Genomic DNA, 26494 nt, shown 5'->3' with positions numbered 1-26494 from the left:
ATGTAATCATTTCTAAGTGTGTTTCATGAAAACCTGTTGTATGTCTATTTCTTACAACAAATACAAGAGTGTCTAGATACTGTTGAGGTGACATGAGTTGAAGGTCTTATTTAGTTACTCCTGCTGTTAAGTTTTGGTTGAATTTCCCTTGCAATGCAAGTGATTTTAATCACAATTACTAATTGAATATATATATACTGCTATGAGAATAATGTCTAAAACCATGAATGTTTATATGGCCCCGATGGAAAAGCCCAGCAAGGTAAGTCATTGTAGATATAATTCAGCAGGTCTGAAATTACAGTGAATCAGAACAGTGAACCCTGCTTTCAGAGCAGTAGTGTATAAGGTAAATCTTATTCTGTAAATTACATAGTTAATGGCAGTATCTCTGCCTCAGTGTGTCTGCTACATGGGTTCAAGCCATGTAGTTGTGCAGTGAGGAAATGTTAGAGGGGGTTTCGTGGAAAGTCTGGTGTGGGCGAACAGAATGACCTTTTCTCTTTTCTCTCCTCTGTGGTTAGCCGATTGTATAGCAAATTACAACAATCAGCTGGACAACAAGCAGACAAACCTGATGTTGCCTGAGCCAACTGTGTATGGGGACGTGGACCTCAGCAACAAAATCAATGAGATGAAAACCTTCAATAGTCCCAATCTAAAGGATGGAAGATTTGTCAGCCAGCCTGGGCAGCCCACTCCTTATGCCACCACTCAGCTCATCCAGTCCAGTATCAGCAATAATGTTAACAGTGGCAGCGGGGACACCAATGAGAAACACTGGAAACCCTCTGTTCAGCAAAAGCAAGAGGCTCCACCTATACAGTACAACATTATGGAGCAAAACAAATTAAACAAAGGTGAAGAGCTTTTAGCTTGTTTCTCCTCTTTAGGCGTCAGAGGAGTTTTGACCTTCTGGTTCTGGGAGTCTAAAGCTTTCAGGTTCAGCAATTACAGGCTTCTGCAGTGCTTTTAGGCTTCTGCCTCTTAAGATGCAGAAATACACCATTTGCAGTGTCAGAAAGTTAATTAGCACCACGATAACCTTTCTGATATTGAATTTATTGTGAAAAATAACAAGCTGTGTCTTTAGAAAAGAGTTAAATAAAATACATTTCCTGTGGATATGAGATTAATTTAAATTTAATAGTAGTTAAGGGATTGGTTAGGACAGAGGCCAGATATTTTATTCATAAGCCAGATGCATGGTAGTCACATTATACTCTACCTTAAATTTTAAATAGGTCAACCTACTCTTCCCAGTTGTGGATGGAGACTCATTAAATCTACATGCTCATGTAAACGAATGAAATTTTGCATATCAAACTCTGTAAAATTGTATTGTGTTGTACACTGGGGGCACAAATGGAGTGATCCAATTCATTTTAGACTTGTTCCTAGCAAGCCTTCAGTTCTCATATTGAGAGGCAATGCTACCGCACACAGTTTTGGAAACTAAATTCATGTGTTACCCTGACTGAAGTCTGTGGATCCAAAAGCTAAAAATAAATTGATTTCAGTGCTAACGGGAAATATCAGAATGTGCTTTTGAGGCCTTGAAGGCATGTCTCTTTAATATACTGTGTGGGAGCTGGAAGAAATAGGTATGTGATTTCTTCTTTCTACTCCTCCAGGCTACCATGCAACCTCTCTTAATAACCTGATTTACAAAACAGTATCCCTAGGAGTTGGACCCATTCTAACTTGGAACTTTTTGCAAGGTTGTAACTCAAGTGATTGCATAGTGATAAGTGATCCAGTAAAAAAGAGACATTTCATTACAGGAATGTTGATTTCTCTACTGGACCCATCTACTCACAGAGGAGTTCAAAGGGCAATATAAAATGTCACACCTTCCCTTGGCGTAAACATGCCAAAAGAAAATTCAAGGGTTTTGGCTCCTTACTAGAGGGTGAAAGCTGTATTTTTTGTAATTGTTCTCTTTCATGAACTGTGTATTACGTGCCTCTTTGGGAATTAAAACATGTTTGGTTTTTATGTGCTGGAAGATACTGCATCTTTCAAATTGTGTATATTACAGCTGCATATTCTCTAGCATACTGCAGTGTGGAAAGGCCCCCTTAAAGCATTGTCTGCTGGCAGTCATATATACATATTTCAGAGTGCTGATTTACTGTTTATCCTCTGTGTAAACATATGCGGTATGTAGGGCTTCAGCGTGGTCTGTGGAATGCAACTAGGCTGAGAAACTATTACAGAATACACTCTGGTGTGAAATTTATCATTTTGCTCTTTTTCCTATGCTTACATTACCACAAACATTTCTGCAGCAGATGGGAACTGAATTCTTAGTTTTGTTTATTTTTGTTTTGATTTGCTATTTTATGAGTTGATATTCTGATCTTGGTTTCCTCGTTTCCCAAGTCAAAGCCATCTTGCTGCTGATTATACCTATAGCTTTTGTGATGGGAAGTAACTGTTTTGATGAGTTACATGCTGTGCTTCATTGTCACTACTTTATGTCCAGTGGTTCTGTTTATGACGCAGTTTTATTTGCTGTATGAAGAGTAACCTACCTCCTTTCTGTTCTCTGTAAACTGTAATTGCTTTTTAGCACAAGGGTATTGTTCTTCCAGATGAATATTTTACTTCTGATGAAGTTTTACAGATCTGGTTGCCAGATCTAGATTTAAAAGAAATAAGTGTATACCAAGTGCTTTGGAACTGGAGAGCAAAGTTATGGTAACAGCCATTAGCAAAAATGTCCCTGCCTGTAGAACCTGCATGTTCCAGTGTAAATAAAAATATTCTTGGGGCCAGCAGACCTGAAACAAAGACTCCTTCTGTTGTAAGCCAAATTCAGTTGGAGCTGCATTGTTGCTTCAGCAGATCATTCAGCCCTTGTCATACAGAGCTGACTCTTATGTGGGTGTGTCACCTCTGAAATACCAAAAGTAGTTACTGCAGTCCATTGGTTGTTCTGCATGCATAAATTAGGCAGAGACCATCAGTCAAGGTGACAGTATTTGTGTGCAAGATGCTCACGCAGGTGATAGATAGATAGATAGATAGATAGATAGATAGATAGATAGATAAATAGATTCATTGAGACTTGATGGTTGCAGAGGCTTTGTGGAAACCTTGTGCACAGAATTCCATTTTACTCCATTTTAGCTGTGCAGTTACTAAATTCCCATGATTTCCTCTAAGCCTACAATAAGAGGCAAGATAAAAGTAAAACATGATTGGAGGATGATTTTTTCCTTCACAAAATGAATTTGTTTCTAGTTCGCCACTTAAAGGAGATCTTACTTTGTGTTATAAAGCAAGTATATAAAAGTAGATGTGTTCCTGAAGGGCAGCATTAACCATACCATTGAACTTGCAGATTACCGAGTAAATGACAACATTGCTCCAACTATTCCCTACAACCAGTCTTATGACCAGAATACAGGTGGATCCTACAACAGCTCAGACAGAGGCAGCAGTACATCTGGTGAGTACCTGCAGTGTTTCCCAAGAAGCCTTAGGCTCTGTGGTGTCTGGATGCTGTAACTGTGGATAGCAATATTTACTGGGCTTAGAGGAGTGATGGGGAGGAATCCATGGACAGTAGATGTTGAACAGCACAAAAACTGTCCCAAAAGGTGCCTGTATTTCTGTTACATCCTCAGGATTGCTTAGTGTCATCCAAATGTCAGTTAAGTAACTGATTTTCTGAAATTGTGAAAGTCACAAACTCAAATAGTGGTTGGATTTCCTAATGCTGATGGTGTACTGGGTAATGTTGTGGTTTCCAGATGGGCAAGTTATAGCAATTTCTTTCCAACTGTCACCCAAAAAAGGAAAAAAAAAAAGGATTTTCATTTTCATTTATGTGTTACCTTCCTTGTACTTGTACTTTAGTCCTCATCTCTGGGGTCTACTTACCCAATTCACGATCCAACTCAGGATACACAGTAGTTGAGTGATACCCAACAGAACTCTGCTTTAAGGTTTTCATTTTGTAAATTAAACCCATGTATTTCATTGAGTAAAAAAGCATTCAGTCGTACGTAAAATTTTTATGGGTTTCAGTCACTATAGGTCAAAATTATTTATGTACATCATTTAGATATAGATGGTAGATCTCATTGGCATCTCCTGTACAAACAATCTAAAAATCCTTTGTAAAAATCTTGAAACAAAACAGCTTTTTGTGCACTCTGTACTTTGGCACCACAGAATATGTTTTAATTCAAAAGTTATGTTCTATCATTGTAGTATAACCTTTTCACTTCCAGGTTTGATTTCTGGTAGAGGTATATGAGCTAAACCAGAGACAAAACATAGGCTTGGTTTGGGGCTTTACTGTAAGTGTGGTAGTTAGGCTGTTGTTTATTTACATCAAACCAGATTCAGGGTGAGTTATAGCCACAGTCACAAGTGCCTTGAACTTTACATCTACTAATCAAGATGCAGACTTTTCCCATTCTGTTCTGCTGTTTTCTTTGATAGTACAGTTGCCTTAATCCCAACCTGGGCTTTGTCCTGACTGATTCTGACTAAGGCACAGCAGAGACATAAATATGTTGATGAGCCCTGCTGTGCCTCTGGATGATCTGAATTCTCAGTGGCTGGGAGGAGATAAGTACAGCTCCCAATTCTCCCAGCTGCTCATCTGTGTTGTTCTGGGAGACAGCCTTTTGCCCATTCCCAGGTCTAAAAGATCAGGATGTGGTGCTGAGCCTGTTCTCAATGTTAAGACCTGAAATTCAGCATGAAACATCTCAGGGGTATGAACCATGCAAATTAAAAATGAGAGGGTGTTGTTCTCCATGCTGATACCTATTAGGGTTATTCATAACTCTTAACAATTTATAGTTGTATGCCAAGGAATCCGGCAGGAATGAAGCAAGGTGACCAAAGTAATAAATTAATTGTGTTGAACCATGTATATATCATGGTGCTTAGGATACAGAATGCAGGTTGCCTTGGGATAGTTAGTGTCTTCCTTGACATACTAAGATAGCACAAAAACAATTTAACATAGCTGAAACATGTGTATCTGGCAGCTCATGTGGGATGATAATTACCAGAACTACTGTCAGTAAGAGTGGAAAATCTGAGACAGCAGAAGTGAAAAAAAAAAAAAACCTTCCTAAATCTCTCTGCAGTATATTTAATCATGTATATAATGCTTTACTGTGATAATATAAAATCATGCCTCAGTTTAAGAGAGAAATGTGAATGATTCTAAAACATACTCAAAATCACAGTGACTTTATCTACATAAAAGGGGTTTATCTATAAGAAAGATGTAACAATAGCAAAGAAGGATTAAAATGTATAGATACCAAGGAACAATGGTTGAGCCAGTTCTCATCTTAGCCATGTCCAAACTTAAAATTTGCTACCACCTAAATAATTGGTCTTATTCACAGTTGTTTGAACTGTTAAAGCTGCATTGCTTTATTATGAGCTGTAATTTTCCAGTAATAGTAGTTGAAAACATTTGTGAAATACTTCATCGATCTTTTTTTTTTTCTGTTATTTTAGCTCTTCCAGCAATTATTTTCAACTGCACCTGCCATTTAGACTAAAAGTAGTAATTTCATTGTGCCTGAAATGTTTCAGTGGACAAGTACAAATTACCTATATTCAGTGACTTAATGCAACAGTAGAACTTTAATAGATCATATCTGTATCATATTGTATTTTAGGTTCTAGCAATTAAATAGGATAAAGGCACTTCAGAAAATATGTCTACAGCTCATTTGTTTTAGATGATAATCTTTAATGTAATTAACAGAAGTAGGAAGCTCACTCTTAATGACATTGCTTGTAAAATTCATTTATGGTTTTATCGCATTTTGACTGTTTAAAATTAAATTTAAAAAATTAAAGTTTTGTATCCCATGTGTCTTTTTCATGCTATGTAAAGTTCCTGCTTAAATTCAAGCACTTAAAATGTAGATCAGTTCTACAAAGAGGCTACAAGTACAAACCAGTGTAAAAAGGAGGAATGCCAATTTGCTCAAAACTGAGCAAAACAATAAATTCTCAAAGAATGCAAGAACATCTGGGAAGGGACCGAAGTTGTTTTTGTTTTCATGACTAGTGGTGAGGAGAGACTTCAAAGCATTACAAATATGTGCTGCTTTTTATTCCCAGGGAGTCAAGGGCACAAGAAGGGTGCTCGGACCCCAAAGGCTCCCAAGCAAGCTGGCATGAACTGGGCAGATCTTCTCCCACCCCCTCCAGCACACCCACCTCCCCACAGCAACAGCGAAGATTACAGTCTTTCGGTGGATGAAGGGTAAGACTGTGCACCTCCCACTTGAACCACTAGTTAATTGAAGTGTGATTTGCCCTACAAGCTGGCAGTGAGACCTTCCTCCAGCACTTCTCTGGTGCTGCTCGTGGAGCTGTAGCGTGGCAGTTTGGAGAGCACCACTGACAGTGGTGTGCATCCACTCAGCACATCCTTACCGAGCTGTTCTCAAGGGCACAGAGAGCAGTGCTTTGTTTCTGGGCTGTTAATACATGTATCAGATATGCTAATTACACAGTACAAATTTAAGTCCTTATTTTCTTAAAAAATTAATTTTAGCTATGACCAAGAAATTCCTTGTCCTGTGCCACCTGCAAGGATGTATCTGCAGCAGGATGAGCTAGAGGAAGAGGAAGAAGATGAGCGAGGTCCTACTCCACCTGTCCGAGGAGCAGCTTCCTCTCCAGCCGCTGTCTCCTATAGCCATCAGTCAACTGCCACCCTCACCCCCTCTCCCCAGGAAGAACTCCAGCCCATGTTACAGGACTGTCAGGAGGATCTGGGACACACACAACACCAACCTGACCGGAGGTGTGTGAATGCAAATGTAGCGAGAGACATGTGACAAGAGTCATCCAAGCCCCACTGAAAATTCCTGGTGAATTTAGTGAGGCCAACAATTTCCCCGTTATTCTGTTGCTATTTAACTGCTAATCCAGGATGCTAGAACTATATTAACCTAAGAAATAAGTAATTAAGTTGCTTTGTTATTCTACCATGGGAAGAAATGCAGTATATCACTTGAGGGTACGTACGATACTGACATAAGTTAAATTCACAGTCATCAGGTTATTAAAGTGGTATCGTTAGCACAGCTTACCATATAATTACAGTTCCATTGTTTCCAATAGATTTACTGCATTATTACCATAAAATAGCATGCATTATTTCACAGTAACTGTGCAATTAACTTGTCACCAATATGTATGAATATATATAAATATATAATTTATATAACCTATAGATTTTCCTCCTCTCCTAAATCCTAATACAGGAAATTACTGCTTGCAAAATTTTCTTAACATTTCCATCTAACCTTATTTAAAGGAATGACCAACATTAATAAAGACAGATATTTGCTGCTGGGAAATTTTGTTTCTTCTCTGAGTTGCTTTTACAACTGTTTTGCATATAAACTCTCACAGCTTCTCTCCCATAAAACAGTGAATTCTGAATGAGCCCTTTTATGTATGATGCTTACATCTCTTGGCTTTTGTTTAGAAGGCACAGCTTTTCCATCCCAAGTGATGGGCTTTTATTATCTTTTTCCTCCAGTGGTTTGCACATATTGTTTATTGCCACAAATATATAAACTTACCGGCAGCATTCTATGTGGAATTTCTATTTTTAGCAAAATGTAAGCCTCTTAAAATGAAATTTATATGATTTTTTTAATTAGACTGTAGAGCTTTGATTTCTTCAACATAAGTTACTGAATATTTATAGATGTATTTTCCAGAATGTTTTTTAAAAGTTAGGTCATCTTTATGGTTCCCATTTTGTATGTAGGCAGTAGTTATACATATTTTTTTTAAATGGGCCTATATCTGCTTTTACTTTAGCTCCCCCTACTTGACCTGCCTTGGTTTGTTTCCTTTACTCTTTATGGTAACACTTGTACTGTGTATCTTTTCCTCCTTTCCTCTTCTTTCCTTTTCTCTTCCTTATCTTCCTGAGTCTTTAAAATCACTTTATTCATTGGATGGCAAATTTCCTGTAATTTCCATTGGTCCTGGTACACCAGTCCACAGAAATGTTCATTTTAATCACTTAAATTTTCTGGGTTATTTGAGAGGTAAGGCTAGGTGGACACAAATGAAAAGGGGAAAAGCTAAGTGACCAATAGTCATGAGCGATGTTCCAGAATCTCTGTGATTTTCTGGACATTGGGAGATGTGTCCTGACATACAGAATGGAGTAGGCACAGAAGCAGATGTACACAAACATGCATAACCAGCCAGCAGCTGTCTAGAAAGTAGAAATTTTGCTCAACGCAAAGAATCCTGGCTGGTCACCATCAATGCCATCAAAACTTAGTGGCAGAGGGAGCTGGAAGGATGCTCCAATTTAAGCTTCCAGGCCATACCACTTACTCTTTTTGTGGACTGAAAAAATAAAATTTGTATTTATTTTGTCCTTCCTACAATGGCTAAATCTAGCTTTGTTGAAAATCTTAGAATTTGTTAGGGACTGATTTTGTCTTTTCCATCTTTTTTTTCCAAACGTTGTTTCTTTTCTTTTTGCTGCGTCCATCTCATCAGTTTTAAAGTAGTCATATAATTCTGTTTATTTGATTTTTGAGGCTTGGCTGGTTACCTGTTCCATCTGCTGGTGTTGATACAACCCAGGGCTGCTGTTGAGGAATTGGGTGTCCTGTGCTCAGCAGCTGTAACCCGTTCTGGATGGGTGGGGTCCTGTTTGAATGTGGTGTGGCAATACTTTCAAACTAGGAACACATTCCAAGTGGTGCCCTTCCACATTGATTTTGGGTGTTTTGGAAACGGTGTATAGTGAAATGTTAAATGGTGTGTAGTGAAAATAATGCCTGAAATACTGTTTGTCATAATTTTATTAGCTTTACTCATAGTTCTGCTGGGTGTTACTTCTTTGCTGGTCAGAACCAGGCATCTAGAATAGGATTCTGGTGGTGAGAGTGTGCTGTAATATTTCTCTGTCTGGTGAGCTTGCTGGAAGTATAGCAAACTGAAATACAAACCTGTGGTCTGGAAGAGTCAAAAAGCAAAGAAAAAAACTAAAGATTTAGTGGGATAGGAGGTGGTATCATGTTGAACCCAGAGCTGAGATAGGAGACAATGTCACTGTGAAAGCGAGAACCTGCATCAGATAAAGGGGAAAGAAGAATTGTTAATTCTGTATGCCCATGAACCAGCTGCTCTCAATTAGCCTATCCCTAAAGGTTGGCAGCTAAACTACATTTTCAAGAACTCTAACATATTTTGTAACCAATTGCCTGTCTTCTTATACCAAAACCTAGAGAATAGACAAATATATCACAACGACATTTGTCACAAGAGCTTTAAATTCAGGCTGTAAGACTTTATTGGGCAAGGTCTCTAGTCAAAGCAGGTACAGATTACAGCAACAGCTTCTGAGATTTGGGGGTGCTGTTATAAAATTATTATTGGATATTTATCCCTATTTTTCATTCTGCTCAGTACTTAATGCAGCAAGTGAGAAATAGTAATGATGTAGTCCAGGGAGGATCCAGTTGTCTCTTCCCATAGAGTCATAGGTCTTTCCATGCTAACATTTCTTTCCAAAATTAACATACATTCCCATTTATTAAAATAAAAAAAAAAACCCAAACAAAATTGCATGTTGTCCATACAAAAGAGTTGATTTAACCATGAGAGTCACCATTTCTCAATGAGATAAGAGGGCAAAGTTGACGAAGGAAAATTACTTTAAAATTTTTTTCAAAGCAGACTGCAGTAGAAATTCCTGGTGAGCACAGCCAGCAGAGAATGGGAGAGCCATTACTGCAGAAAGTGTGTTTTCCTGCAGACAAATGGCACTTAAAGAGCATGTCTGTGGCCCCATGAAGAACTGTTAACAGTGTTGCTACCTGGAACTTCTGAGTGAAGTATTAACTAATCTTGAACATTGATCTGATATCTTATACTTTGCCTCCTTAAGCCGAAGATACCATTACTGACAAATTAAGATCAAAATTAGTTAACCCATACATCTGTATTCATGTTGGTACCCCTAAGGCCTAGAACTAACAGTATGGTAGAAAATACTTTTATTTCATCACCTAGATCAATTTAAAAATAATGAAGTTGCAGTCTCTCTTTTCATATCTTTCTGAATCACCAGGGTGGGTGGAGGGAAGATAATGTTAATGGAGCAATCTATTTGGATAGATGCATCTGTTGGCATTAGTAGTTTCAAGCTATATGTTTACAGTTATTTCTTTTGCTTATACTCTCAAGGGTGCACAAATAATTTTTTTGATAGCCACATGATCTGTAACCAATTTTTTGGTTACCATTTTCTTTGCTTAGCTCTACATGTGTTATTTAGGGAAAATGAACAGCTTTATCATTAAAGTCAGTGATAAAGGAACCATGTTAAAAAAATCAGGTTTCTTTGTGATAGATTTCAAGCTACGTAGCTGTCAGTTCTGACTTACAGCAAAAGTATAAACTGAAAAAACAAACCTGAGCATTTCACATATAAATTAGGTGGATTTAAAAAGGCCCGCCAAGCTTGCTGGGAAATAAAAAAACTATTTTCATCAATCTGCTGTTTCCTCTGACTTCATTACGCAGTTTCAATTCTTCTCACCCTTGTGTTTTTATGCAGACGTCAACCTGTGAGTCCTCCACCCCCTCCAAGGCCCATCTCCCCACCACACACCTACGGATACATCTCAGGGCCCTTGGTCTCTGACATGGATACCGACGCCCCGGAAGAGGAGGAGGACGAGGCGGATATCGAGGTTGCCAAGATGCAGAACAGGAGGCTCCTTTTGCGTGGCCTGGAGCAGACCCCTGCCTCCAGCGTTGGGGATCTGGAGAGCTCCGTGACAGGCTCCATGATCAATGGCTGGGGCTCGGCCTCTGAGGAGGACAACATCTCCAGCGGGCGCTCCAGCGTCAGCTCCTCCGACGGATCCTTCTTCACCGACGCCGACTTTGCACAGGCCGTGGCAGCAGCCGCCGAGTACGCCGGGCTCAAAGTGGCCAGGAGGCAAATGCACGAGGCAGCAGGAGGTGAGTGCTCCTCTGCTCCACGGCAGTGTCGGGGTCTCTGCTTCTCAGGGTGACCCCAGGAAAAGTTAGAAAGTCTCTTTTCCCAGCCCAGCGCTCGAAGAAGGAGTCAGAGCTCTTCGTTTCTCGGTCTCAAGGTTGTTTATTGTATCTTATCTATAAAATTCTTTCTCCTGTCCTGCCGAGGTCCACTCAGCAAGACAGTCAGAGGCACTCTCTCTGCCCTCAGCATGGTTTTATGTCTTTATACTAAAAACTACATGTACAATGTTTGCAATTACTTTCCAATACCTATCAGCCATGTTAGACAGTGAGCTTCTACTCTAGACCAGTCTAAAAGTACCAACATCACAGCAGAAAATGGAGGCTAAGAAGAAGAAGAAGAAAGGCAGGACACGCCCAGATTCCTCCAACTTGCCTTCTGAACCCCCATTCTAAAAACCCCAAAAATTTACTTTTTCACCTCATGATAAATCCACTATCATTCTATTTAATTTGTTGTGGCTTGCAGATCTTCATCTAAGGTTGGTAATTTTCTCCATGGGTGATAATCAAAACCACAGGCATTTTGGGCTCTGAGCCAGGGTCTCTGAGACCCCTGGCAGGGGTCTTGGCTGCTCAGGACAGCCAGAGGGATGTCCTGGGTCCTGCCATGGGAGAACCAAAAAAGTGGCCACTGTGCAATGAACCTGTCCACAGGCGCCTTCTGAACTCCTGTTCTTGGGATGTTTAGAAGTCAGGAAGAGGCAGGACAGGAGTTTTGGTGAAATAGTTCAAATAAGTTGCTGCTCTACAGTGTTTCTCCTAAGTAGCTCCTAGTTCTTTGGTCTCACTGATCACAGACAAACACCAGCCCTGCTGATGGATTTGTACCCAGAACTGAATGGGGGTAGCGGGGGGAAAGGATTATAGAAGTCTATCTTTTCCCAGTATAAGGCTCCCAGTGTTTTCAGTTACTCTGAAGAGTGTTTCAGCCACAAGAGAAGAAGATTTAATCCCTCTCTCTTGAAATGTCCAAACAAATAGTAAACCTTTAGATTAATATTTTCCCTGGATTTTGATTTGATTTTTTTTTTTGAGGAATTCTGTTCAGGCTTTTACTGTTTTATTATTGGGATGAGCTGGCTTTGTGTTGGTTTTGTATTTTGATAGCTGTTATGAATTGCATTTTAAATTATAGATTATGCATATGCAGCAGGGCCTTATGCACATGGTTGCGTTTTCACTTTTCCTTTCTCCTGAAACACCACTGAACATACAAAACATGATATTTGAAATATTGCATTTTTTACTACATACTGGATACTAGTAGCACTGGATATATACAGGTATACTGGATATATACAGTAACCTTACTAGGCAAAATGGATATTGTTGTACTTCATCTAAAAAATAAGAATACAGCAGGCTGGCATGAAGGTTTCAGGCAGTTCCATGAATGTTTTGACAATCAATCCTATTAAACTGCCAGACCTGCAGAAGAGGTACTCTGTCACAACTGTGTCCACCCTGACTCCACAGATTTTCAACCTTCCTCCCACTTCAGATATCCTCTCCCAGTTAACAGCCCTTTGTTTCATTTCAACACAGCTGTTCATCATGAAGAGTGAGAGGGGAGGTAATTTAGTAATTCTGGATGAAATCCTGACCGATTGAAGTAGGTGGCAAAACTCCCATTCGTACCCACAGGGCCAGGATTTTATCCCTTTTGTACAAATAAATTCCTATAAATATGTGTAGAGACTTATATGTTTAGAAAAGGTCTTTTTACATACGTTTGCTAATATTTTTGCAACAGTTAAGTTCATGTTATGCAATGATTTATATATATTGGTATTGTGTGTGCCTGACTGCATGTCCTTAAAATGTGACACTTCTTGTCTGCAAATAATCCGTGATAAAATGCCAGCCATCCAGCCTCAATGCATTCCTGAAAATTCACTCAAAGTGGCAGAGGGGACTTCTGTACCCAAGACCTGCTGGTCACTTGCTCTGCTTATGGCAGGGATGACCTCATGTGGCCCAAGCTAGGGGAGGAGGAACCTGAAAGGGAAATGTCCTGCTCTTTCCAGAAACTGGCTGGGTGGGAATCCTGCTTGTGCTTGCCTGCTGATGGATTTTGTGCTCCTGGGGCAGGAGCTACCAGCTACCAAGCAGCTGGATAATTTCTGTGCAACCAAGCCAGCCTGCCTAATGATAGGATAGCAAATGCCCCGATTTAGTTGCAGCTCATTCTAAAACTGGATGAGCTTTACTATTGTTCCAACAGTGTATTTTTAGGTTTTGTACAGCAAGAGCATTCTGATGTGAACAGAAAAAGTATGAAAGGTCTCTTTATTTTAGGTAAGAAGAATAATTGCTATTGTTCTATATCCATTTGCAGGCCGTAGACATTTTCATGCATCGCACTGTCCCAGACCCACCAGCCCTGTATCTACCGACAGCAACATGAGTGCTGTTGTAATACAGAAGGTCCGACCTGCCAAAAAGCAAAAACACCAGCCAGGACATCTGCGCAGAGAAGTCTACACAGATGGTGAGTCCACTGAAACGGGTGAAAGCCTCAGTGAACCTTTCTAAATGTGCATTCAGTGCGTGCGCGTGAAATTTTTTCCGCAGAGATAACGCTGCGTTTCAGAATTCAGTGATTTGTGTTTCCTGTTGCTAAACAAGCTGAACAGTTTAATCATTTTAAATGCCAGAGTTCCTTAATACTGTACATTGATGCTGCCACTCCAGAGCCTTGCACCTGTTTTCTATAGTGTCCTAATCGGCTAATTACCATCATTAGTTAAGAGCCCAGATAGCTTAAATAGTACAGTCATTGAGAATAATGCTTGGTTAGGATTAAAATCTTTGTTCATGTGACTGACTATTAAAACCTTCAGAATGTGTCCTTTCCTGGAAAAAAGCAATTCACCGTTCGAATGGTGGGCAGCACAAATGCGGTGAATTGTAATCCTGGCCACAGCATTGTTGCAAGCGGTTACTTTGTGAGTGAAAGCAAAATCTAATCATCTTCTCTCATGCCTTCACACACAATATCAACTCTTGCTGAAAAGGTAGTGCTTGTATTCTCTTGGGGGTGTAGGATGATAATGCAAACATTGTGATGTTGTCTAGAGAGAGCCTTTAATGAAAATGCCTCAGGTGGTGCAGCTTTTATTAAAGCACTGCCTTCCAGTTGTATGAAACAATCCGTGGGCTTTGTTGGAAATTCATGTAAGATAAATTCCCCAAGACTTAACCCATCTTGTCAAGTTTGCGGAATTTGCTAACAGGAGGGAGATGTGGGGGAAGGGGAGGGGAGGGAAGGGAAAAAGAGAGGAGGGCAGAGCTCCCCACCTCCTGCTTCTCTCCAACAACAATCTGATTAGGACTTTCATTACCAGCCTGAATTTTTTCAAAGAGGGGCATCATTTGCCATTATCATATGAAAGGCTAATATTATAGATCCTTATCCAGGGTTACAAGAAGGGAGTTTTGAACCACTTCTCCCTGTGATTCCTGCCACTTGACGAAAAAATTTAATACAAAGCTCAAAGCACGATGAGCAGAAGTAATTTAGCAATGAGTGGTTGTCCGTGCTATTATCTGTACTTTATTGGGAGTATTTTCTCTCAGTAGCATCTATCTGATATTAGGCTGCGTTAAATGCTGGCATGACACAGTGCACCTGGGCCTCTTGGCTTGTGCCCAGGCCCCTTCTGTCAGCCAAACTGAGCTGTTGGAATATTATCTGATTTCAAGAGGTTATTACAGTGCTTTTGTGCATGTTTGCTTCTGTGAAAGGACAACACAAGGTGTAAATCCCAAAACTGTACCAGAAACGTTACGTTTATGAGACTCTTGTAATGGCGTTTCACTGGATATTTTATTGACATTGTATCTGCTTTTATTCTCTAGAAGAGAATGCTCTTAACTGAATAATTGGCAGAGCATCAAGCCTCAATACAAACACAATAGCTAGGACATCAGAAATAAATAAATAAAGGTGTTTTATGTGGCCATTTGCTTCTAACATGAGGATAAATAAGAGGTGGGCCTGTATTTGATGACAGGTTTTTTGTGAAAGTAGTTATACAGAGTTAAATCATAGAGCCATTGTCATTAAATTTTACAGTATAGATTTGACAACCATGATCAATATTTGTTTTGTCTTATGTAGCACCTGCTTATTTCAGCATATTTTCTAATTAGGTAAGAATTTCCACTAACCTTTTTATAGTGCAATACAGTGTGGTCATTCAGGGAATAGCAAATTATGGCTTTAATTCTGGCAGAGCTAATAAAATCCAGTTCAAAGGTCGAAGGACTTGTTTGGTTTTGATATTTTTTTTAATTGTTATTTTTTCCCCTCAGTCTATTTGCATAAGTATATTTGGAACCTTACTGTAGATTCTAACCATTCACTTTAATAGCCTCATCTAGTATATTGTGACTCTTTAGAATTAGCTATAAAGTAACATATAGTAATTGTTTTCCTTAGGTGGAAAAAAGTGGTATGGATGCATGAATGAAACATTTAAGCACAATTGACCTCTCTGAGATATACTTAGGTTTTTATACTGGCTTGATGACTATTATTTATCTTTTTTTATAAAGGAATGCCTGATACAGAGTTGCTTTATTTCCTCATAACAAGTAAACATATATGTGTTTGTAGTAGTGGGGGAATAAAAAGCAGAAATATTCGATAAATACTAAAAAGAGAAAAATATATTCCTTCATTACTTTCTCAGCCTCTGAAATGGAATTTTAAAGAATTGCATATAAAGAATTTTCTACTGTTCCCAAATTACCTGAATAAGTACTTGCTAGTACTTCTATGAAATAAAAGTGTAATGAAGAATTTAAATGGTTAGTTGACAGGAAAAATATGTAAGTAAATTAAAGACTTTCATGAATAGTAGAAAATGCCAGGAGTATTATCAGCAGCAATATATATAAATCTTTCAAAATTCTCTTTTTTTACTTTCATCATACAGACAAATCTGTGAAAGAGATTGATCTTTCTGAAGGTGTGTTTTTTACTAATGTAGCAATAAAAGGCTTACTACTACCTATTTTTAAATGAGTTCTCTCTAATCTACTCTGCACAGTCCAAGTAGTAACAATTTTGTGTTTTCTATGAGTATTAGTTCAAGTCAGTTGCCACTTTATGTGGGATGGGATTTCAGCTCACTTGTTTTGTTCCTTGACCGTCATCCAGGCAGTGAAAGGTTCTTCATATTTGTTGCTAAAAATCTTTGCACAGTAGGTGGTAAGGATTAAAATGTATGAATTTTTAATTGCTCTTCATCTAGCCTTTTAGGAGTGTTTACTAAGAATGCATTACAAGAACCAACTAGCAGATGTACCCTCCTTCTCAACCTTGACTGACCTACTTACATATTTAATTTAGAAAACCAAACTTTAAAAGGATATGTTTGTCTTTTCTAAAAATATATATGGGAGACTCTGCTCTCAACTGTCTTGAATTGATTTATCAGTTGTTACAAACCCTAGAATTGTAACCATTTAGATAAAAAGGATAAAAGTACTTTGCCATTGTTCTGATTCAGTAGGTCTTTCAGTAGAAATTATGCCTTTCACAGTTCACATGAGATTTTAAATCCTGATTCTTCTTTAAATCTCTGAGTGAGGAAAAATTACTAAACAGTTTTGCAACTAACTGGCTGAGACTGTAACTGAGTTATTTAGCTGTGTTACCAATGACATGATGTCAGGGCAGCTGAATTTCTCACAAAAGGCAGTTGAACACCTGCCAAATATTCCTTGAATTTTCACTTGGAAATGTTAAGCCTTTATGCATGCCAACACCATTTGTACTTTTTGTCTCCCTCTGCTTGTGCAGTACAAAACAATCTACTCTGTATGAAGCAAATTTTAGCAAGGTACAAAAAAAGTAGGAATTCATTTCTTACTCTGCTAAAAATCAGCTTGTTATTGAATTATAATAATTTTCAGATGCTTGTCCTCTTCTCAGTCCTTACTTCTGAGGCCATTATATTTTTTAAATACAGAATTTTTTACTTGAGGGAGGTTTTGTGGAGTGAAAACTGTTTTGATAATTATGCAAATGTACATAAAAGGAAAAAAAAGGCAACAGCTTTTATACATCATACTGGGCTTTGCTGTATTAATTTGTCCACTCAGTTATTGTGTACAGTGTGAGCTGTGTTTCTTGAGAGACAAAGCATGAAAACAACTTCACTACATGAATAATAGCTCACATTATGATGTGTCTGGAAATCTTAAATGCTGGCTAAGGCTTTTTCAAGTCAGGAACAATCTTGAGTTTTGCCTACCAGCATGAACATAAAATAGACTGAAAATTCACTTCATATCTTACAGAATGGTAGAATGGTCTAGGTTGGAAGGAACCTCAAAGGTTACCTGGTTCTAACCCCCTGCCATGGCCAGGGACACCTTAGACCAGGTTTCTCAGAGCCCCATCCAGCCTTGCCTTGAACACTTCCAGGGGTTGTCTTCAGTATTGCATCAAATCTGTAACTGCTATTTTCTTCAGGGTATGACTGAAAAAATCTACAGCTTGATAGAGTTTAAAAGAGAGAGTTGCCTAATGAAGCCTAATTGCTTCATTGGTCACTACTTACAATTCATCTTGTTGTGCTTATTTGTGGTTTCTCCACTTTAGTGTTAAACTAATTTAGCAGATTATTTTTCCTCAACTCTGTTTAGCTTATGCCATGGTTCCTATGTGTGTTCTCATTTAGAAAATTATCCTCTGCCCTTTCAAAAGACACCTATGGAAGGTTTCTCCTGTAGGCTGAGCTATGAAATGGCATCCATTAATTGTTTGAGTTACTTGGGAAGCAGGATAACAGTAATACATAGACATGAATGAAACATGTGAGCACAGCTGACCTTTAACAAATACTTCTGAGTTCTTTCCATTGGTTTGATGTTGCTTTGTGATTTATTTTTATTCCTTACAATGGAAGCTTCCGTTTTGCTTTTAATAAGAAGTGTGCCAGTTTGTACTCGAGGAGGCAGATTGAATCTGGATTTTCTCTGTGATCTGAGCTGTTAAAATAAATACCACAGGGGTGTAATAGTGTTGACCTCTGAAAGGGATTTTTTTTCCCTCTGTTAAGGATTCTCAGTCAGAAGCACTATGTTATAATGAAGATTTTTATAGTTTCCCTGCAGGTTGCAAAAATGTTCTTGAAAGCAAATATCACTTTTCTTTAGTTATTATTGTACCTACCATAGAGCTGCTGCCAGTTTATGAAATATTTTATATCAGTGCATCTTTCTTTTCCATAGTAAAGATTCAACACCACTTTGTTCCTTGTCCTGTGTGGCTGTAGAGGATTCTTGAATAAAGTAGTTTGTTCCAAGCTGTATTTAACAGGCTACAGGAATGTTCCTTCCCTTCATATTTGTTCAGCCATGGCACATCTGCTGGACACTGGCTCCAAGGGAGGCTGAGAAAGCTGATGTTGGATATCTACACTCCCTTTACATCAGCAGGTTCAAGAGAAGGGCTATTCAGTGCTTTATTGAAGAAAAAGTGAGTGGAGCATGTGACACAAGACATTGCATTGTCCTGGTTTCAGCTGGGGTAGAGTCAATTTCTTCTCAGCAGCTGTTACAGGGCTTTGTTTTGGATCAGAATAAGAATGGTGTTGATGGTTTTTTTACTAAGGTGTGTTTATCCTAAGTCAAAGACTTTTTTTTTTCTTGTTTTATGCTCTGCCAAGTGAGGAGGTGCACAGAAGAACCTGGGAGGGAGCGTAGCTGGGACAGGTGACCCAAACTGACCCAAGGGATGTTCCACACCATGGAATGTTGTGTCCAGTATATAAACTGGGGATTTACCCAGAGGGGTTCAGGGAGGGGGATCTGGCATTGATGGGTCAGTGACCAGGGGGTGGTGAGCAATTGCATTCTGCATCACTTTTTTTTCCCCCCTCATTGTTATCATTATTGTTATTGTTTGCCATTATTGTATTATTTTCCTTTTCAGTTATTAAACTGCTCCTAGCTCAACATACAACTTTTACTTTGATTGTCCTTCCCATTCCACTGGGGTGAGAGAGGTGAAAGGTTGTGCAAGTGGCTGAGAGGAATTTCCTTTCCAGCTGGGCTTAAAACCATGACAGTCCTTTTTGGTGCCCAGCACACACCCCAGAGGGTTGAGATAAGGACAAATCTGACCAGAGGGATTTAAAAGAAAAGCACTGGTTCCAAAAGTCTACACTTCTGAGTTAAAGTATCTTCATCCACTTCTGAGTCAGTGTGTCCTCTTCTGAGGGAAGACAATACTGTGAGAAGAAAGTATTCCTCCGGAAGGAAAGAATTGTTGGAATCTCCACAGGCTAATTCGGAGTTTGTTTTATTTTTTTAATCCAAGTTCTGTAATTGCTAACAGTGTTCTGTGAGGGGTGGGGTCCATCTTCAGCCTTGCTTTGTAAGAATAGTTCTTGTGCTCAATAAGCTTTAGTCTGGATTGACATGGACTTATTGCAGTGAGCTTTCAAGGAACACATTACACACAACTCTGAGGTCTTAGGCCAACTTCACATGAATTTTCACATGATTGCTGATTGGTAAGAGGTTATATACTTCTTGAGAACAACACTTTCTGCAGCAGGTATTGACTCTTAAGATCATATGGGTGTGAGTCATTGTGATCCAGAAATTCAAATTTGCATCTACAGGGCTAGGCAGCCCAGTGAAAGTAGTTTGGTTTTCTTTTTGGTGGCAGGACCTCACCTGCCACCAAAGAGCAACTTTAGACATTTTCAGAAGAGGTAGTCTGAGTGCTACTCTGATGGCTGGAATTAGACTTTCACTGCTGAGTCTGTGTACTGAACAGAGGTTACCTCTCTAAACCATGTTTAACAGTTACAGATAACAAAGGAATGCAGCATAAATGATTCTGTGCTTTCTTGCCAAGTATGTTGTAAGGCTTGGTGCTGTGACCACTTTCCTGTGAGCCTGTTTCAGTGCCCAGCCACTCTCTGGGTGAAGAACCTTTTCCTGTTATCCAATCTAAACCTCCCCTTCATTTTCATTCAGCCACTTAGTTTATCCAAGCTTACATTATTCCTTTTTAGGGTTTGCAAATGATAGTCCTTTTTCTTGAAAGATACCTGCAAATATTGAGTGTTGGGTAGATACTCAAAATTAAGTCTCAATAGTCAGTTGTTTACCTTTAGTTGCTCTCCATAACTGCTTATATTCAACAAACAAACTACCCTGATGGGATTTTTTGTTTGTTTGCTTTGTTTGTTTGTTGTGGGGTTTTTTCCACCAAGACAGTAGAGTTATTGCAGCAGGATATAATTTTCCTGAAGTATGTCCAACCTTATGAACCATACTTTTTGACATCTTTCTTCCTCATCATTCCAGTCCAGCCACTTGATAGAATTTCCAGTCTTGTTTAAGACAGGTAAAGGATAATTCCAAGATATGTCATCAGGTGTGTGTGTTGGATGGTTCCCAGTAAGCTTACACAGAGCACTGAATTCTGCATTGCTTCATCTTTCCACAGGGCTGGATCAAGTCACTCATGCTTTGTGTCACTGGAAAACCTCTCAAAAATGTCGGGCATTTGCCAGATCTGAACTTACATGTGTATATTAGATATGTACTTTTTCTTACTCAGGAATAGTACCTTTATTTTTGACCCAATTTAGGTAAATTTAAGTTGAAACATTCTATTGAATAGACTCAGAATTAGCTGTGTATATATAGTGGTGTTTGTAAAACACAGCTGCTCCCTGATTTTTGTGGAAGTAGAAAGCACACTATTACAAAATGCTTACATTTCAATTTTTAATAGTGATGGGTTTTTTTCTAGCAGTTCCACTTGAGAATATTAACCTCATCTCACGTTTTTTTAACCTGTTGTTCTCTTAAATCCATGTGAATTGAAAGCCTATAGCTTTATTGTGAACTGCTTTTGTATTGCCACTCCCTTATATGACTCTATTTTTTCTTCACGTTAATATTCTACAGAGCACTGTTGTACCCTGATGAACATTTTACATTTTCTACTTTTATGTCCTAATGCAAGAATAGAAAAATATAATGAAGTAAATAATGTGTATTCTTAATAAATAGCATTTTTAAAATGTTCAGAATTTTAGAACCCCTTAAGCTGTGCTAATTTAAAGATACAAATCCAGAAGTCTTTGTGTGCCTTTTTTATTTTGTTTTTTTCTGAGAGCTTATTATTTCACTGACTGCACTTTTTCTTCTTTTTTTTAGTATGTCATGACATAGCCACAGACATCAAGGATATGTGTGTTATTTTAACCTACTATTTTAAAGGAAGAGTATAATAATGCATATAGTTTATCTTTATATGTGTCAGCAATGCATCTGATACACATTCTTACATCCCACCTTGTGTGCTTTAATGCTCACTACACTGAAGACTTTGAGTAATTGCAGCACGAGCTGCTGTATTATTGAATGGACTTAGCAAACAATTAGAAATGTCAGGAAGGAGATGTTATCCTTAATTCTTTGTTGCTGTCCATAACTGATATCCAAGTGCCTAAAGTTTATTGCAGTTTTTGGTCATGTTTTTTAAGAAAATATTGTGACTTGAAAAGGCAGGGAGAGGTCGTCCTTTGTGTTTTTAAAGCTCAAGATTTTGGAAAAATACCCATCAGCAGTTTCAACAGTAACATAACACTTTTTGGGGTGGAGAGAGGAGGGCAGAAAGCAAACAAGAGCATCTGTTTCTTCAGTTCAAAGTCAAATATTATTTCTTCATTTCACTAGTGCACGATGTCATCATAATTACTCTTTTTCACCCCCCAGACCTGCCCCCTCCTCCGGTGCCCCCTCCGGCCATCAAGTCCCCGACGGCGCAGTCCAAGGCGCAGCTGGAGGTGCGGCCGGTGCTGCTGCCCAAGCTGGCCTCCGCGGACGGCAGGACGGACAGATCGGCGGACAGGAAGGGAGCCAGCTACAAGGGCAGGGACGGGGCGGAGGGCAGGCAGCACCCCGACCTGCGGACGGGCTCGGCGGAGCGCCGGGAGCCCCTGGAGCCGCCGGGAGACGGCAAACCGCGAGCCAGCAAAGCACCAAAACGGGACGGCGCACCAGCAAAAAGTCATCTTCTCCAAGGTGGTTCTGCCTGCCCACCTGGGGCGGGCTGCAGTGCTGGGTGCTGGTCACTGGGAACGCTGCAGGCTAGTGGTGGGGAATTAGAGCTGCTGAGTTGCCACTGTTTATCACAACTGTGGTGTTAATATGGGTCACGCTTGAAGGAGCTTGTTAGGGCAAGACGAGCTTACTACAAGCTTACAAAGCATTCCTTTTTCATTTTGCTGCCCTTAGACCCATCATGTGTTAAAGCTAATGCTGAGAAAACCAAAAAGAGTTGTAAGGATCAGTATCTCTGCTCCTACCATACACTTTAGTCTACTTATATTTAATGTATTGAATTATAGTCTGTTTTATAAAGAGACTGAGTGAGGCCAGACAGTAGATCTGTAACTCAGAAACTTAACTCCAACCAAAGGATCAACACTTGGCCCATTTTGCCAATTTGTAGAGGACAAAAGGGCCAGAATGATAGCTGGTCCTGTTTCAAGAGGAAGTAAGGAAGGCCTAGTAGTTGTGGGTTAATTATAAATACCAACCCATACAGCGTTATATGAGCCAGACCTGATCCAAGAGATCTCTTATATGTGAAAAGTGGTAAGTTTACTAATTAGTGGAACATGCCAAGAGTTCACCAAGAGCACAGATTGATACAAATGCCTGGTCCTTTCTACCTACAGTTATTTAGGGATAACATCAAGGCTGTTTGGGTATTAAGTTGGTTAAGTGGGGGTGTAAATAAAAGTTTGATTACAGTGGATTGCTGTAGAGAAAAGTTACTAGAATGCTACTATAGAGGATGGTGGTGAAATATTAAAGCATGGCCACTGATTGTGTCTCAAATTCAGCCTGAGAAATGCAGGGTCCAGTATTTAGATGAAGTGAGTTCCCTGTGTCATACTTGTATTCTCATTTCCTCCTACTCTGTCATATCGAATATATACAGGTTTTGGTTTTTTTCATTTTCCTGTAGAACATGGACCAGGGATCCTAAATTGAAATGAAATGGACACTAAGCATGAATTAGTTTTTCTGTAGTGAACGTTACCATGTAAAGACTATAAATTTCCTTGAGAAAGCTTCTATAGTGCTGCTATGGAAGCAGCATATTTCATCTTCTTGTCAGGCACCACTTTAAACCTCCTGAGAATCATAAAAAGTAAATCAACTGCGTGCAGAAATTTTAGGTTCACAGTGTCTCCAGGCTAGTAAACATAACAATGTTATGCATTTCATTATACAGAGGACATCCTGCCATATTCTAGACCAACGTTTCCAACATCAAATAATCCTAGAGATCCCAGCTCCTCCAGCTCCATGTCGTCAAGAGGGTCAGGAGGCAGACAGAGGGCAGATCAAGCAAATCTAGCCCGAAGGAATGTTGCAGAAATGCAAGTACTGGGAGCCTATGAACAAGGAGAAGAGGAAGAAGAAGAAGAGATGGAGGTAACTGCATTTGTAATACTGAAGATCGCTACAATAAAGCTGGTTTGGTTTTTTTTAGACAGATACCAGGAAAAACAGTTTTGAACAGAAATATTTCTGCTCAGGAAAATGAGTGCATTTATCTATCCATTAATGTTATGCCCAATCCAGGTAAACAAATTAGGAATGTGTCAAAACATAAAAAACAAATCACATATAGTATAATGTAATTGTCACCACAGTAAAATTTATGGAACAGGACTTGCAGAAATACAATAGTTTGAAGAGCACTTTACTCAGATTCTTTCAAAACTGAAAATAAAGAATTAGAGCATCTGAGAACACTGTGGCATTGCCTTTCTCATCTTTTGACAGTTTATCATTCTGTATTTCATGAGATACTAAGATACAAATGTTTTTCTTTACTTTTTCCACCTAATGCTATTGATTCAATTTTATATACTGATTGTAGAAAGGGTGGCCAACACACAGTTGCACTGCTGTGCATAATTTAAAGTCGTAATTATCGTTTAAAGATAGAAATTCTCAAAGGATGTAAAACAAATTTTAATGATAACAGTTAATGTGTGGTAATTAATATCCTCTTTTTTTTTAAATACAGGAAACAGAAAGCTGAAGACAACGACATGTACTGTAACAGGCTTTTAAAATCTAATCAGAAAAAAAATAAATCACTTAAGATGCCTCAAGTCTGATGATGTTTGACGCCAGAAATAATGTTCAGTGCAATCAGAGTGTACAATTTTTCCTTTTTCCTCATGCCATCAGAATGCTTGTTTTTATTTTACTTTTTCTTTGTAAACCCTCCTCACTAGGAACGGCCCTTGCCTATTCCGTAATGCCGAGCGCGTCACCTTCGCTGCCCCAGGAGGCAGGGAAGCTGCTCTTCGAGGTGCTTGGGCCAGCTGCTGCTCCAGGATTAGACCAGAAGGGAATTGCAGGGCCTGGGATTGCCAGGTTTCTCCCCAGCCAGGCGGCGCTCAGCACTGCCAGCTCTGCAGGGAGCCAGGCGGGGACACCGCGAGGGACGCGCGCGGCCGTGACCAGAGAGCTCCCCGGGGTGAACGGTGCACAACATCTTCTGGTTCTCGGGGTTGCTCTGTGGTCTGCAGCCACTGCAAATGCTATCTTGCAGTTTTAACACAGACTGTGTGTCTTGTGGCCTGCCAGTCTCTTGCTAACCTTTTGCAGATGATACAGTTTGACAAATGAAAGTAAAATTAATTTGGGACGAGATGGCTCTTATTGTAAATATGTACTCATTTTAAACCCCTGTGGTACTTTGATTTGTCTTTCCATTTTCATCATTAAATACATTCTTATTAAAAATGTCCTTTGGGATAGGCAGGAGGTAAGCCAATGTGATTGCTATTTGCCTAATCATAGCATGAGCAAGTTTATATAAAACTTTTTTCCAATTTTCAGCTTCAACACTGCTTATGAAAAAAAAACCAATGGACATTTTTAATAACAATTAGGTAATACCATCAACTGCTACTGGCCCAAATCTCAGACCTCTACTTGTGTCAATTCACCTTAAAGAAGAAGTGCCACTTAAAGAAGTTTTGTTTGATCTTGGCAATGATTTTTTTTGTAATGCACTGCTTATCTTTTTTTTTTTTTTTGGTTTTAAAAGCACAATCACTAAACTTTGTTTGTAAACCATTGTAACTATTAACCTTTTTTTTTTGTCTTATTGAAAATGTTAAGCATTTGTTTGGGATATTTTTCATCTTTTTGTTAATGCTCTATGTTTGTATTTGGAATATTTGAATGATGACAGATGGTAAAGTAACAAATGTTAATGTGGGCCATAATCAAAACACTTCTCACTTTTCCTGGACTTACAGAAAATTACCAATTTTTCTGTGGCCTCTTTCAACATTGGATTATCATTAAAGCTGAAATAGAGGCATTAGTTGCATTGAATTTGCCAAATGATGTCCTCTGTCTGTAGATTTTCTGATCTTTTTTGTAATTATAAAATTTCTTTGTCATTGGTGCTAATGGAAAAATGTGTGTTTGTTTATTGACAGCTATCAGGACTAGCCCCAATGGAAAAAAAAAAGAAAAAAAAAAGTGTTTTGGTGTTTACCGAGGACTGAAATTTTTCATTTAGCTAATTTTTAAAGAAAGGTTCCATAGAAAGGGTGTGCAGTACTAAAGGAAAATCCATGTGATTAATGTTTTCATTATGTTCATGTAAGAAACCTCATATTTTAGCCATAATTTTGCATACTGAGGATCCAATAATCAGAAAAGTAATTTTTGTCACATTATTTATTAAAAATGTTCTCAAATACATTATCTTTCCTGCGTAGTTTCTTGTGTTCCCTGAAGCATAATTTTAGGGGCAGCTCTAGTCCTATTTCTAATCCTATTGGCAAGAGCCAGGATCTGTTCCACTGAAATCATACAGCTACAGTAGCATAAGCAAATTGGGAGAGCTGAATGCAGCCTAGGATTTTACATAATTACAGTTGATTGCCTTAAAGATCTGATTTCTGGGCGCTTCATGGACTGTGACAATGAAAACTTCTCTCAGCCTGCCAATTTCCAGAGGGAGCTGATGAAGAAAATCTGTACCAACAAAAGCATTCACCTCGGGGGTGAGGCACGTTGGCTACCAAGGAGGTAAGATCCAAGTAAGAGAAGAGAATGAGTGTTTAGGATGTTTGTTGGGACCTGCACAAATTCAAGTTTCCTTTTCATGCCTGCTGTCCTGTGCTGTGGCCATTCTGTGGTTGGCAGAGCCCTGCTGTGGGTCATGGTGCAGTAGGTGATGGCCCCTTTTCCACTCTTGTATTTTCATAAGCCTGTAATCATACTGATCACCCTTTCCTTATCCTCTGCCCTTCCTCCCAGTTAAAAATTGCTGATTTTGGCTGACACGTTTCTCTGCTGTCTGACATGTTTCTCTGCTGTCTAGCCACAGAACACTGCT

The 26494-nt window shown here is 39.1% G+C and overlaps 1 protein-coding gene across 9 annotated transcripts in view; it reads left to right on the top strand.

Annotated features, from left to right (window-relative positions):
* Nucleotides 1-25854, top strand: part of ROBO1 (roundabout guidance receptor 1) — a 687829-nt gene extending 661975 nt beyond the window's left edge. For 7 of the 9 annotated variants that reach the window (XM_077174531.1, XM_077174532.1, XM_077174530.1 and 4 more), the window contains 9 exons: nt 525-860; nt 3350-3457; nt 6115-6259; nt 6554-6805; nt 10604-11013; nt 13394-13546; nt 21817-22125; nt 23348-23550; nt 24152-25854. In XM_077174531.1, the coding sequence (XP_077030646.1) occupies nt 525-860; nt 3350-3457; nt 6115-6259; nt 6554-6805; nt 10604-11013; nt 13394-13546; nt 21817-22125; nt 23348-23550; nt 24152-24166 (1931 nt within the window). In that variant the 3' untranslated portion in view covers nt 24167-25854. The remainder of the gene's footprint in view (nt 1-524; nt 861-3349; nt 3458-6114; nt 6260-6553; nt 6806-10603; nt 11014-13393; nt 13547-21816; nt 22126-23347; nt 23551-24151) is intronic. The other 2 variants (XM_077174535.1, XM_077174536.1) reach the window with 2 other exon arrangements.
* Nucleotides 25855-26494: the final 640 nt, after the last annotated feature.

The sequence above is a fragment of the Agelaius phoeniceus genome, chromosome 2 (genome assembly GCF_051311805.1).
Source record: "Agelaius phoeniceus isolate bAgePho1 chromosome 2, bAgePho1.hap1, whole genome shotgun sequence".
In the NCBI taxonomy this organism is placed as follows: domain Eukaryota; kingdom Metazoa; phylum Chordata; class Aves; order Passeriformes; family Icteridae; genus Agelaius; species Agelaius phoeniceus.
This window is presented reverse-complemented; position numbering and strand designations above follow the sequence as displayed.